General features: G+C 34.3%; 1 protein-coding gene across 3 annotated transcripts in view; it reads left to right on the forward strand.

Moving 5' to 3' along the window:
* Window positions 1-258: 258 nt before the first annotated feature.
* The window catches only part of LOC119837419 (protein cramped), a 33090-nt gene continuing 20612 nt past the window's right edge, over window positions 259-12736 (forward strand). For 2 of the 3 annotated variants that reach the window (XM_038362993.1, XM_038362995.1), the window contains exons 1-3: window positions 259-395; window positions 535-609; window positions 1052-1155. In XM_038362993.1, the coding sequence (XP_038218921.1) occupies window positions 597-609; window positions 1052-1155 (117 nt within the window). In that variant the 5' untranslated portion in view covers window positions 259-395; window positions 535-596. Of the gene's footprint in view, window positions 396-519; window positions 610-1051; window positions 1156-12736 lie in introns of all 3 variants that reach the window. The other variant, XM_038362994.1, reaches the window with a different exon arrangement.

Below are 12736 nucleotides of genomic sequence, written 5' to 3' on the forward strand. Positions count from 1 at the left end.
TCTAGGTGCTAGATTTAGTTGTAGTTGACATTGTGAGTGGCTCTGAGATAAGTAAGTGCGAGGCGGTGGTTGGCTGGTCCGCTTAAAAAGAGCGCGCCGACAATTTTGTCGTTTTGCTTTAGACGTACTCACGGTCGTATTATTTAAACAGGACCAAACAGTCGCAGCCAGTGTTGCCACCTCTTTTCTAAAAAATACAACTTGTTACTCTAAAAAGGGCTAGAACGGGTTAATCTGTGAAAATATGTATAGTCTTTTAAGTGATAATTGTCAATTGACAAATGACAGATGATTACACTTTACAAGTGTTTACAAAAATACAAATATAAAGTTGTAAATTATATCTCTGACTAGTATGTATCTGTGTAAATTATGTATGGGCATTAAATAGATAGGTACGTAAAGCGAAAATAATTTACAATTATTAAGCTTTTTCATTTATATATAGTTATATAGTCTCTTATAGTTCAAAAATAAATTTCACTCGAAAAAAACATTTAATAAGTTATTTAATTCCAGCCTGTCTCATTACAGATTTTCGACCATTTAAAACGACACACAGTGTGAAGAACAAGAAGGTATAGAGTTGATAACTTATGCCAAATAAAGGTCAGTTATACTTGTATTAACACAAAATTAATTAATATTAAATACCCATTGCAATAAGCAAATCATAGTTTGAAAAATGTACTTTTGTTATATCAGTTAATACATAATTCATTATAATACAAATTTAATGTGATGTAGGCAGTTCTAACCCTTGTCTGTTATCCATTTTCTAATAGAAGTAAAAAAACCACAAAAACCATTTCTACTTCACATATAATTTCTGTACAGTATTATCAAAATTACAAGGCATCCACGTTAACAATGAAACCATAGAAAGTATATCAAATGATAAATGTTCTGTCTATAGACTCCACTTGAGACAATATAATCTGAATATTCAATAGTTACGGGAATGTCTTCTCATTTAACGATTTGCTATATACCTTAATACCTTAGTTAAATGAACTGAAAATCATCTATGAATATTTTCAAATGATTTCAGAAAACTATGGCATGCCTCCAGAACCTAAAGTTACAACTGGTCCTCTTCAGAGTAAGACTAACACCAAAATAACACTTGCAACAGTGAAGCCAAGTCTGAATAAGGTATGTAATATTTATATTTCACAATATGTCATAAACCAGTTGGGTACTTGTGACTTCATTCTGCATCAAGTTATATAATAAACTTAGTGTATGACTTAGATTTAGTTTTTTTTATTGTTATTATTAACATTAAAATATGGGACGCATGTCCTTAATTAATATAAATAGAAGATATTTATATTGAAAGAGGATACCCAGTCTTGTGGTAGAGATAAGTAGGTACAGAGATGCAACACACAGAGTATGTTTAGAGAGTCTTAATGTGTTATGGGATACCAGCCACAGCCTTCCCATGACTGAAATTAAGAGTCGCAAGTCCAACTCGCTCTTGACCGTGAAAAGTGGTAGCTGAATAAGAATCATATTCATTCGATAGAGTTTTATGTTCTGATAGTCATATACACATTGTGTCTAGCAATATATTTTAAAAATAAATAAAACTGCAATTTATGATCCATATTTATTGTACAACTTGTGAATGGTTTTGATCAGTGGTATGTTGATTATTGTGCTGATGTCTTTGGCAAATATAAAGTCAATGTGGTTAATCTTTGGCTTTGCTGATCTGATTTCTTCTAACACCCCATTGGCTCTGAGCTCTTCTGCTAATCTTAAAACTTGCTGTAATATAAAATATATTTATTAGGTTTAGGTATCTAGTTAAAAGATATATCGTATACATAGTACAAAATAAAGTCGCTTTCGGCCGTCTGTGTGTCTGAATGGTTCTATCTTTAAAATAATGTAACAGATTTTGATGGGATTTGTTAATTGATGTATCGATTCAAGACGAAGTTGTATATGTATATACCATATATGTATATACCGCGCTTCGCACGGGTGCACAATATAGTGGGGCGCGCTTGTTAACATATACCTAATGGCTTCAGGAACAGTAATTTATTAATGTAAGCCTTATTAACCATTTTCTACCAACTTTAAAAAGAGGAGGATGTTATACTCAGAACTTTCGACTGAGTTGACCGATTTTGAAGAACCCTTCTTTATATGACAACTGGTGGTTACCGTGTGGTCTCATTTAAATTTAGTCAAGTTGTGACAATTTTAAGATGGTTTATTTTTTTTAATAGTTTGTAAAATATTAGTATGTTAAATGTTTTTCTGAAATCATGTCCAAACTCACCGATTTTTCTGTAAGCAGATCATTTTCTCCATACATTAACATGACTGGCACTTTCACATTTGTGAGTTTGTACGGTCTCACAGCGCCGTCCAGACCACCCTCCCAGGCTGTGAACACGTCCGTTAATGCAATCTTCGCGTAATGCTCATATTGCTGCCACGATCCGGGCTGTACCCTCGCGACACATACTGGAAACATATCCTGAAAAAAGTATAGCAAATACATGAGGATTCTGTATATTAATTCAACATAAAATTTTCATTTCATTGCATTCCATGATAGAGAAGCCTTTATAAATTCTCTAAATATTAAATACTCCACCAGTTTTAGTACATTTGAAATAATCTATACTATAAACTAAAAAAAAACTATGTCAGTAGAAAAAAAAAGAAATTTAGGCATACCATGTCGAGTTGTTCATTATCCTCCCCCATAATTAGTGAGATCACTTGGACGCACAGGTTCTCTTGCGGCCTCTTCGTTCTGCAGGCGTTACTCGATATAATCTTCCACATGTTATCAAACAAATTGGATGATAGTATACCTTGAGCCCTCATTCTGTTCTGGAAAACAATTACAATTGTTATGTGTACTTCAATTCTGAATTCATATTCTTCATCATCATCTTGTTGCCACGGCAGGGACTCGAGTTCGAGATCACTCTATGAGGCTTCAGGCGATAATCCACCACGCAGGCCGAGTCCGGGTTGACAGATGACGCATATCGTCGAACTTAAATTAACAAACATGCTGGTTTTTCTTCACCGTTTGGACCTCATACCTCAAAAGCCATCAATTGCACCTAACAGCATACAAAAGACGCTATTTAGTATTTCTATTAACAACATGCAATATTTCCAAGAATTAACGATATCGTTATCACTTTTCCTCTCGCTGCTTAATTATAGCTTCGTCATCAGCCCATATATGTTCCCACTGCTGGGACACAGGCCCCCTATGAGGGTTCAGGCCATTATCCACCACGCTGGCCAAGTGCGGGTTGGCAGATGTCACATGCCGTCGAACTTTTTGATTCTTGGACATGCCGGTTTCCTCACGATGTTTTCCTTCACCGTTTTGAACAGTGGTCATGCTATCCACATGTGCAGATAAATTGAAAAATCAATTTATTTCCTGCACGCTCACCCGGTCTCGAACCCCGACTTATCGATTTTGAAGTCCGAGGTTCTCACCACTGAGCCACCACTGCTTTTTTTTTAATTATAGCTTACCATGACTTAATAATTTAAAATTTACTTACGATGAAATTAATATCTTTTACGATCCATTCTATCACAGCTCTATTGTTAGCCAAGTACACTGCTGGAGCTAATCCAACGAAAGCCACAATTTTATCATTATACTCTGGTTTCTCGGACATCATCACGAAGAATGAAGTGGTGCCCATAGAGTGGCCGATGTAAAGTATCTTCTCTAATCCAGTCACTTCAAGAACCTTGTCAATGATTGCCGGCAGATCGTAATTACCGTGCTCATCCAAGCTGGGAAATTTGAATATAGTTAAATTCGATGTTATGGGGATAGCGGGAATTAATAAGGCGTGATTTTTTTATTTTTTTTTTTTACTATTTACTATAAGGCACTGTATATAAAATATAGATCTTTGATCCTCTATTGTTTGCGTTCACTAAACCTCATCAGTAATTGAAATTCACAAGAAAACCATTACCTGAATTTCCAAAATTGTGGATCAGCTCGTGTAAGGTTTTTGTGTGCAGTATTTGAGTTTCCGCGAAAGTTCCCTAACCAAACATCGTAGCCTGCATCAGCAAGTAAATACCCTGAAATAGAAGACAGTCTTGTCATGCGTCATTAATCATTCCTAAGCAGATTTATTGTCTTTATATGAAATCTAAATTCATTTGATCATTACAGTTTTTCAATAAACATTACGGTAATCGCAATATCGGTACATTGGATATCGATTTAGATAACGGATATAATGATTTCACTTATATGAGGTCTCATATAATTAATTAACTAGCTGTGACCCGCTGTTGAAACCGCGTAAGTCCGTATCCCGTAGGAATATCGGTATAAAAAGTGCCCATGTGTTATTTCAGTTGTCCAGCTATCTACGAAGCAAATTTCATTGCAATCGGTTCATTAGTTTTTGCGTGAAAGAGTAACAGACGCACACATACATATGCATCCATCCTCACAAACTTTCGCATTTGTAGTATTATTATTCGCCAATAGATGACAGGAAGAGTCATAATAAATTGGGACTACTCAAACGCCTCCTATTTGTTAATAAAGTAAGCTTAAGTCGATAAAACACGAATATGACATTTTCTAAAAAAGATTCCAAGCTTGATCGATTTATCGCCCCCCTATATACTAAATTTCATGAAAATCGTTGGAGCCAATTCCGAGATTCCAATTATATATATAACAAGAATTGCTCGTTTCCTCTGGTGCCAGTTCAAACTATAAATTTATTTCTTAATAAAATCTGTCTCACCCAAACTCCTATCGGGACCCATTATAATGAAGTTACTGCTGCAACCCATGAGACCGTGCATGAGGAGGACTGCTCTCTTCCCCTTCGAATTACCAATCCTTCTGGCCGTGCGTCTACCTGCCGGGATCCTGAATATCTGTAGGATGTAACCATCAGCGGTTGATACTCTGTACTTCTCTACGGGGTATCCAGCGGACGATATCAGTTGTGGCTGAAATAAGACTAAAGATTATTCCAAGAAAATCTCTATTTTAAAATTCTCGGTCATATTTTTTACCAAACTCCTCTGAAATGGGAGAGCGGTTTTTATGAAATTTCGTGTGAATATCGGGTAAACTCAAACCTTAAGGCAAATGTTGACCTGTGTTCATTAATTACATTGTGGAAATGAAGCAAAAAAAGCGATTAAAAGACTTAATTTATACTTGTGGTGATTAAAGTACAATACAATTGTCAATTAATAGATAACCGTTGACTTCGTTTTAGGGAGGAATTGAACTTTTTAAAAGAACCATTGTTTTGAATTTTATAAGAAAAACTTCAAGTCACAAGTGTAGGTATAGCTGAAATAGTAGTATGTATAGACAGACATACACGTGTCACTTGGCGTTTTATCGATATCTTAATCCTGCATTGTTCTGATGACATAGGCTTTGAACAGTTTGGGATTACTGGACACTCGATTCTCGTTATATTTTTATACTAAGGTTAATTAAATTTTGTCTCAATTGCAATATACAAAAATAAATGAGTGTTATGTGGATATGCGTCCCGCGCCTGGCACCGATCAAGTTGATTGGATGTCGCGGCGATGTATACCATAACGGAGACGTTAAAAAGTTTTTGTCCGGTCTGTGCACATATATTTTTCATATCTCAGTTCATAACTTACGGTATATTTTACGCAGTTGTGAATTAATATTTATGTTTAATGAATTTCTTCAATCACGCTTCACACTAATATTATAAATGTGAAGATTGATCGTTTGGATGATTGTCTGTCAATCACGCTGAAACTATTGAACGGATTTTGATAAAATTTGGTATACAGATAGGGTATGAGTTGGGTGATAGGATACTTTTATCCCGATTAAATGCTCCCTTGGGATAAAACGGGCATTTCAATATCCGGGCGGAGCCGGGACGAGCTTCTGGTCATATATAAATATGCAAGCATCACATTATTCAGTTTGAAGAGTTTTTCACCAAAATGATTAATATTTATATATTTTTTAGATTTGTAGGTTTCCTCATCTATTTTTCTTACTACAATTTGTTATTAAGTTTTTTTGGATGTAACCATTTTTTATTTATATAGCAGTATTGCCTCCAAAAACTTCGTAAAATTACGGTATCCCATCTCCTTTTTTTTTGCAATTAAGTCCGTGACGCAGATTTACCTGCGTGATATTGTGTATTACGTCTCAATTAAGCTCGGATAACATTTTAGTGTGTGTGTCTTCGACGATCTGAATATATAATGTAGATTGAAACTCGTATAAAGAAACTTTTGTAAAAATGAATAGGGAACGTTTGGGAGTTGGGACATTTTATTTGATGTTGTCTGTTACATGAATACGTGAAGACTTTAATTGCAGTAGTAAAATTTTTCTTTTCAAAGGCAATTATTATATTTTCTGCTTTTTTGAAGGCAATTAATCCATTTTCCTGTTATATTTACCTGTTTTTTTATCTAAATTGACTTCATATAATATACTTACTGACTATGACGGTCGCGTTTGATGTGACATATTTATTATTTTGTAAATATGTAAAATTATATGGACAGTTAAAAATTATAAGTAATATAAAGATCCTTCTTAAAATGTTATAATTTCGTGTGTGTAGGATTCATCTATGACGTGTTAATTGGCACAATTATGCAATTACGTACTGTGCATACAGACTGACAATACACCATCTTCATTTCATATAAACACTGATATCACATATTGTCCGATAAGTTAATATGGGAACTTTCTGACAAAGGACATAATAGGAACCTCGACAGTGTAATAATGGTGTAATGAGATATGAAGATGGGGTAATGTCCAATCATCAATCTAGAACTTGATATGACGTTATTAATCTGTTTTCCGCAAACGTCCATCTAGCAAGTCTAGTTCAAGGTCGAGATCGTCTATTGCGGTATTTGTGTGTCAAATTTGTTTGTAAATATGAGGTTGTATGGGGACACGTGTAACTAGACTCTCTACAAACGTTTTCGGAAACGAGGACGCTTCTGAATTTGACTGTTTCTTTTTCTAGTATTTTCTTGCGTTTGATTTTACGCGAGTATTATACATTTAGAAATTAAAAAGTCCCCGTGACCATGCTCGCTGTAAAGTGTTCGAAACGACGATTTAATAATACTAGCTGTGACCCGCGGTTGAAACCGCGTAAGCCCGTATCCCGTTGGAATATCGGTATAAAAAGTGCCTATGTGTTATTTCAGTTGTCCAGCTATCTACGAAGCAAATTTCATTGCAATCGCTTCAGTAGTTTTTGCGTGAAAGAGTAACAGACGCACACATACATATGCATCTATCCTCACAAACTTTCGCATTTATAGTATTATTATTCGCCATAATAAATTGGGACTACTCAAACGCCTCATATTTGTTAAAAAAGTAAGTTTAAGTCGATAAAACACGAATAAAACACGAATATGACATTTTCTAAAAAAGATTCCTAGCTAGATCGATTTATCGACCCCGAAACCCCCTATATACTAAATTTCATGAAAATCGTTGGAGCCGATTCCGAGAAAAGGTTTTAATTTCTAAATGTTTCTTTTTCTGTTCTGTTACTCGCTCCATGGGCTTTCAACAGATTGCCTGATTCTTTTTGTGCTTGATAAACTGCATTGTTGTTATTGGTCCCATTTTACAGTCTGGAGTGGTAGGTGGACCTACCTCCCCGAGACGTTGGTGACCTTTATCGGAGAAAAGCTTAATATGATTTTAGTTTAATTCGGTTATTGTATATTCAATTGCATAAAACTTTTATCCAGAGTTATTTATTGAACAATAAAAATAAATTATAGATTACTATCTAAAACTCGTGTTTCCACCAATTCATTGAAATTTCCGATTCTTAATACCAATATTGCATAGACGCCAGTTGTATTATATCATATGCAAAAATGCCTTCCTGAATGTTCTCATTCGAGGCACGCCAGCGAACGAACAAAGATATCATAGCAAACGCATTCACGACACGTATCGGAATTTCACATCGAATTTTAATAACGTTTTGATTATAATTTACAACGGTTATACGTCATGGCTTGTTGCAGTTGAAGAGGCAACGTGAAGTCGTAAAACGCCTGTAAAGTAATATGTATCCTATAGATAATGGCATATTGGATCGACATAAATTATTATTTTCTTATGAAAACAAAAAAGGGAATGCTTACTGTTTGGTTTTAGTGTTATTATCTTTTTATTAATAAAATATGTAGTCCATGTTGCAAACACAATTGTGACGATTACAGCAACACCCTATATATCAAAATCCGTCCGTTTAGGCTACTGGGTTATACATACATACACTTGAAAAACGTTACATTTTTCCGTCGTTTTCTGTTTTCTGTCGCAACAAAAATAATAAAGTAATGCACTGTCACTTCCGTTTTTTATAATTCTATTTTCAAATGAAACAAATACTTAGAGAGCGTTACCAAGAAAATTCTTCTGTGAATATCTATTAATATATCCGTTGGCAAAATTACGAATTTTACCAATGTTTTCCCATTAATGTTATATGATCCATCAATCCGTTGAATAACAACAAATAAGCAATTGTCGCATACACAAGTTATAAAATTCTGTTTGAAATTCTATGTGCTAATTTAGCATCATTAAGTCCCTTATTAGTCTAATTGTTTTAGCTCTAAGCAGTGAACGTCCTTAGTTTCTGAATATGCATTTATTATTATGGTGTATTAGTGCCTTATTAGTGTGTTTTAATGTAATAAAGGAAATTTCCAATGGAAAAATATCAAACTGTGAATATTGATAATTCTTTTTAAAGATTATTATTTTTTCATAATATCACGTGTAAACTGCTCGACCGATTTTGTTACTTGTTCCGTTGGTGTATAATATGTACGAAATTGTATGTCCGCTCGCTCTGGCGAGCTCTTGATCTTAAGAATGACATGCTATAACCATTAAAATGAGGCAACAGCGATACGGAATCTACAAGCCGAATGATATACGCTACAAAATCAGCTTCCGTGTACCATAATATATAGCATTTGCCTACATCCGCCTGCCTTCCTAACTCGTAACACCATAAATATATTCTACTAATATTATAAATGCGAAAGTTTGTAAGGATGTGTGTGCGTTTGTTGCTCTTTCACACAAAAACTAGTGAACGGATTGCATTGAAATTTGGTACGTAGACAGCTAGACAACTGGAATAACATATAGGCAACTTTTTATCCCGATATTCCTACGGGATACGGACTTACGCGCGTGACACCGCGGGTAGCAGCTAGTTTTTTTAATAAAACAGCGGCCAAACGAACTGGCGGATCAGCACTGCCCGTATCAGGTCTTAGTGAAGGTGTTCTCGGCCTAGTAGTAGTGTTTTTTTTTAATATATGTATGTTATTTAATTAACATAACGCTAGGCCTCGGCAACCTTTAGGAAATGTATGCAAATCGAGATTTAAATTAACGAGAGACGATCGTTGTTCCGCATTCGTTTTATAAATAAACTCATAGATTGGTAATTTTTTTACCGCCACTTTTTCATTATGGTAGATACAGTAATTTATCGCTCGTGGATACAATGTGAGGAAGATTGGGAGAAGGAATGTATTCTTACAAATTGTTTATGTATTTATTCCTGTGCCAAATGAAGGTAAAGGTATATGTTTTTTTCTTATTTAATTAATTTACCTTTGAGTTAGTGACGTCCGAATCGGATCTAAAAAATTTATCGTTTCATAAACGCTATGAGTGTTGATTTATATTCTGTTTTTGCGCACTAATACCTGTAGAGGATGATATAATCTATACTCAATATTATAAAGCTGAAGAGTTTGTTTAAACGCACTTATTTCCGGGACTACTGGTCCGATTTGAATTTCTTCAGTTTTAGATAACTCATTTATTGAGGAAGCCTATAGGCTATATATGTACCACGGGCGAAGCCGGTGCGGACCGCTAGTTATTAATAAAGATCTTACACAGATTAATTTTTCGAGACATACAGCTTTATCTACAGTACCGAGTCTTACTTTTACAAGTCCAAGAATTTAACAAGATATAATTAAGGATGTACCTACGAGAGTAATGTCTAATTACACAACTTCTGGATATGATGGTCTGTTACGTTTATCTGTCAGTTAAATAAGTTCTAAATAAGCTATCAGTGACTTTATTAACATGCCGTGAAACTCTCGCTAAATAATGTAGTTAACTACGTGGATATTAATTATATCGTGCGAAACTATTTGTTGTTACTGGTTTATTTTAATAACCTTGCTATTATTAAAAATATCTTGCGTTAATAGAAACTGGTTAGCAAAAAATGTATCACATAAATATGTGGCATTATCAGATAGTTTTTATAATTTATTCGCACTAAAAAAATATTTCATAGGCAATATAATATAAATATTATTTTTATTTTAGTTGATACTTGTGCGAACACGTATGACGTAGTGGTAGGTTTTAGTTCTACCTTTGAAGGATATATTATCTATAGAATTTAGACCTTTTGAACGTTAAAAGGTTCCTATACGCTATGGCTGTCAGCGTGGCTCTAAAAGCAGCCTTAGTCTTCCCAAAATATAAAAAAAATAGTTTTCGTATTTGGAATTCGGCTTCCTCAGGCTTACCTTCCTTCTTTATGCAATATGGATCCTGCATGCATGTTGCATTTATAATATTGGGTAAAACTAATGATCGATGTCAATTGATGAAAATTTCTCTCATATTTGTTATCCTTGTGGGAAAATAAGAGTACATTATCTTTGAGGTAAATACGTCCAATAATTTTGTCTCAGCAATCGGAAAGTTTATTCCTGCTGTTGAAATGTCAAATACCTACCGTATACCATAAAGAAACTTTTATTATCTATGGATAATAATTCTTTTCCACAAAAGAGGTCACGTCCGTGGGGGGGAGTACCAGTACAGACTCTTATAGTGTACTTAATGACAATTCCCAGTCGAACACAATATATAATCACGTCAATCAGTTTAAATCCACTGGAGGTATCGAGTAGCAAATCCATAAAATACAGTCGAATTGACGACCTCCTACGTTTTTAGAAACGACGGTTAGAAATAAATATATATTTTACTAGCTGCGCCTTTCGCGCAGTTTCACCCGCGGAAGTCCGTATCCCGTAGGAATATCGGGATAAAAAGTTGCTTATATGTTATTCCAGTTGTCCAGCTGTCTACGTACGAAATTTCATTGCAATCGGTTCAGTAGTTTTTGCGTGAAAAAGCAACAAACACACACACATCCTTACAAACTTTCGCATTTATAATATTTGCAGGATAATGCATTTCAATGCTATAAAACTAAAAATTTAATAGTATAGTAGTAGTAGTCACACATATTTGCCTATATTCTTCTCAAATATGTCTCTCTGTAAATCTCTTTAAATCTGTTTATTCATCCAATAGGCCATAAGGTATATAGAAGTGTTAAGACGGACAAACATACAAAAGTTTAATGTTACTTAGCATTGAATTTGATTTTACTCGTGCGTACTTTGGATGCAAGTTTTGCATAATTCTTACAGTCAATCTCCTGGCTGCACTTAATAATAAATTATTAAGTTAGGTGTGATTAGTTCATTTTTAGGGTTCCGTACTCGCCATATAAAATGGAACCCTATCACTAAGACTTCGTTGTTAGTCGTTATATCATTTCTTATTTTATTTATTTATTCTTTATAGTACATATCAACAGTGAAAAAACTTTCTTCTTTCTTCTCATTCTTCCGTCTGTCTGTTTGTCTGTCTGTCTGCTTATCCGTCTATCCCATTATCTCATAAACCGTGACAATGACACATACCCATAACAACAAATGATACAAAAAAAAAATCTAGGTTAATTAATCAAAGTCATAAATTGGATGGGTGACCATTATTTTTGAAGTCGATCATTAGCTTTATTTGTAACGGAACCCTTGGTGTCGTGAGTCCGACTCGCACTTGACCGATTTTTATAAGACCAATCAGGTATGTAATACAAAGTAAAATAATTATAGCGGTGTCATTAAAATCAGAATAGTGCGGGTCGATCTCACGATCCGAGTGTCATTGTTAATACAAGTTTTTATGGCTTATATAATTTTACTAGATTCTGCCCGCGGCTTTGTCTGTTCGAAACGGTAATAAAAAAGAAAAATAAAAAAAAAAAATAAAAAAAGTAGTATTTTCTTGTGTTTGATTTCACGCGAGTATTATACATTTAGAAATTAAAAACTTTTTAACGGATTTTAAACGCGATTTATTCATTATATTATTAACCCGACGTTTCGAACACTTTACAGCGAGCGTGGTCTCCCCGTGACCACAATAATATAATGAATAAATCGCGTTTAAAATCCGTTAAAAAGTTTTTAATTTCTAAAAATAATAAAGTAATCTGAAGCATTCTCGAATATACTGGAAGACACAAAAAATTTCATCAAAATCTTTCTAGCCGTTTGGTTTTTTGATAATTCGTGTTTATGTTCCCGAAGAAGTAAATAGATGTTATTGTACCTATAAACCTTCCTCTTGAATAACTCTATTTATATATAAAAAAACTATCAAAATCCGTCGTGTAGTTTTAAAGATCCAAGCCTATATACATACACACATGGACAGATGCGGGAAGTGACTTTTTATACGATGTAGTGATTAACGCGAAAGTTTGTAAGTGTGGATGGTTGGATGTTTGTTACGTGAAATATCACATGAAAACTGCTG

This window comes from Zerene cesonia, chromosome 27, assembly GCF_012273895.1.
Source record: "Zerene cesonia ecotype Mississippi chromosome 27, Zerene_cesonia_1.1, whole genome shotgun sequence".
NCBI classification, from domain to species: Eukaryota; Metazoa; Arthropoda; class Insecta; order Lepidoptera; family Pieridae; genus Zerene; species Zerene cesonia.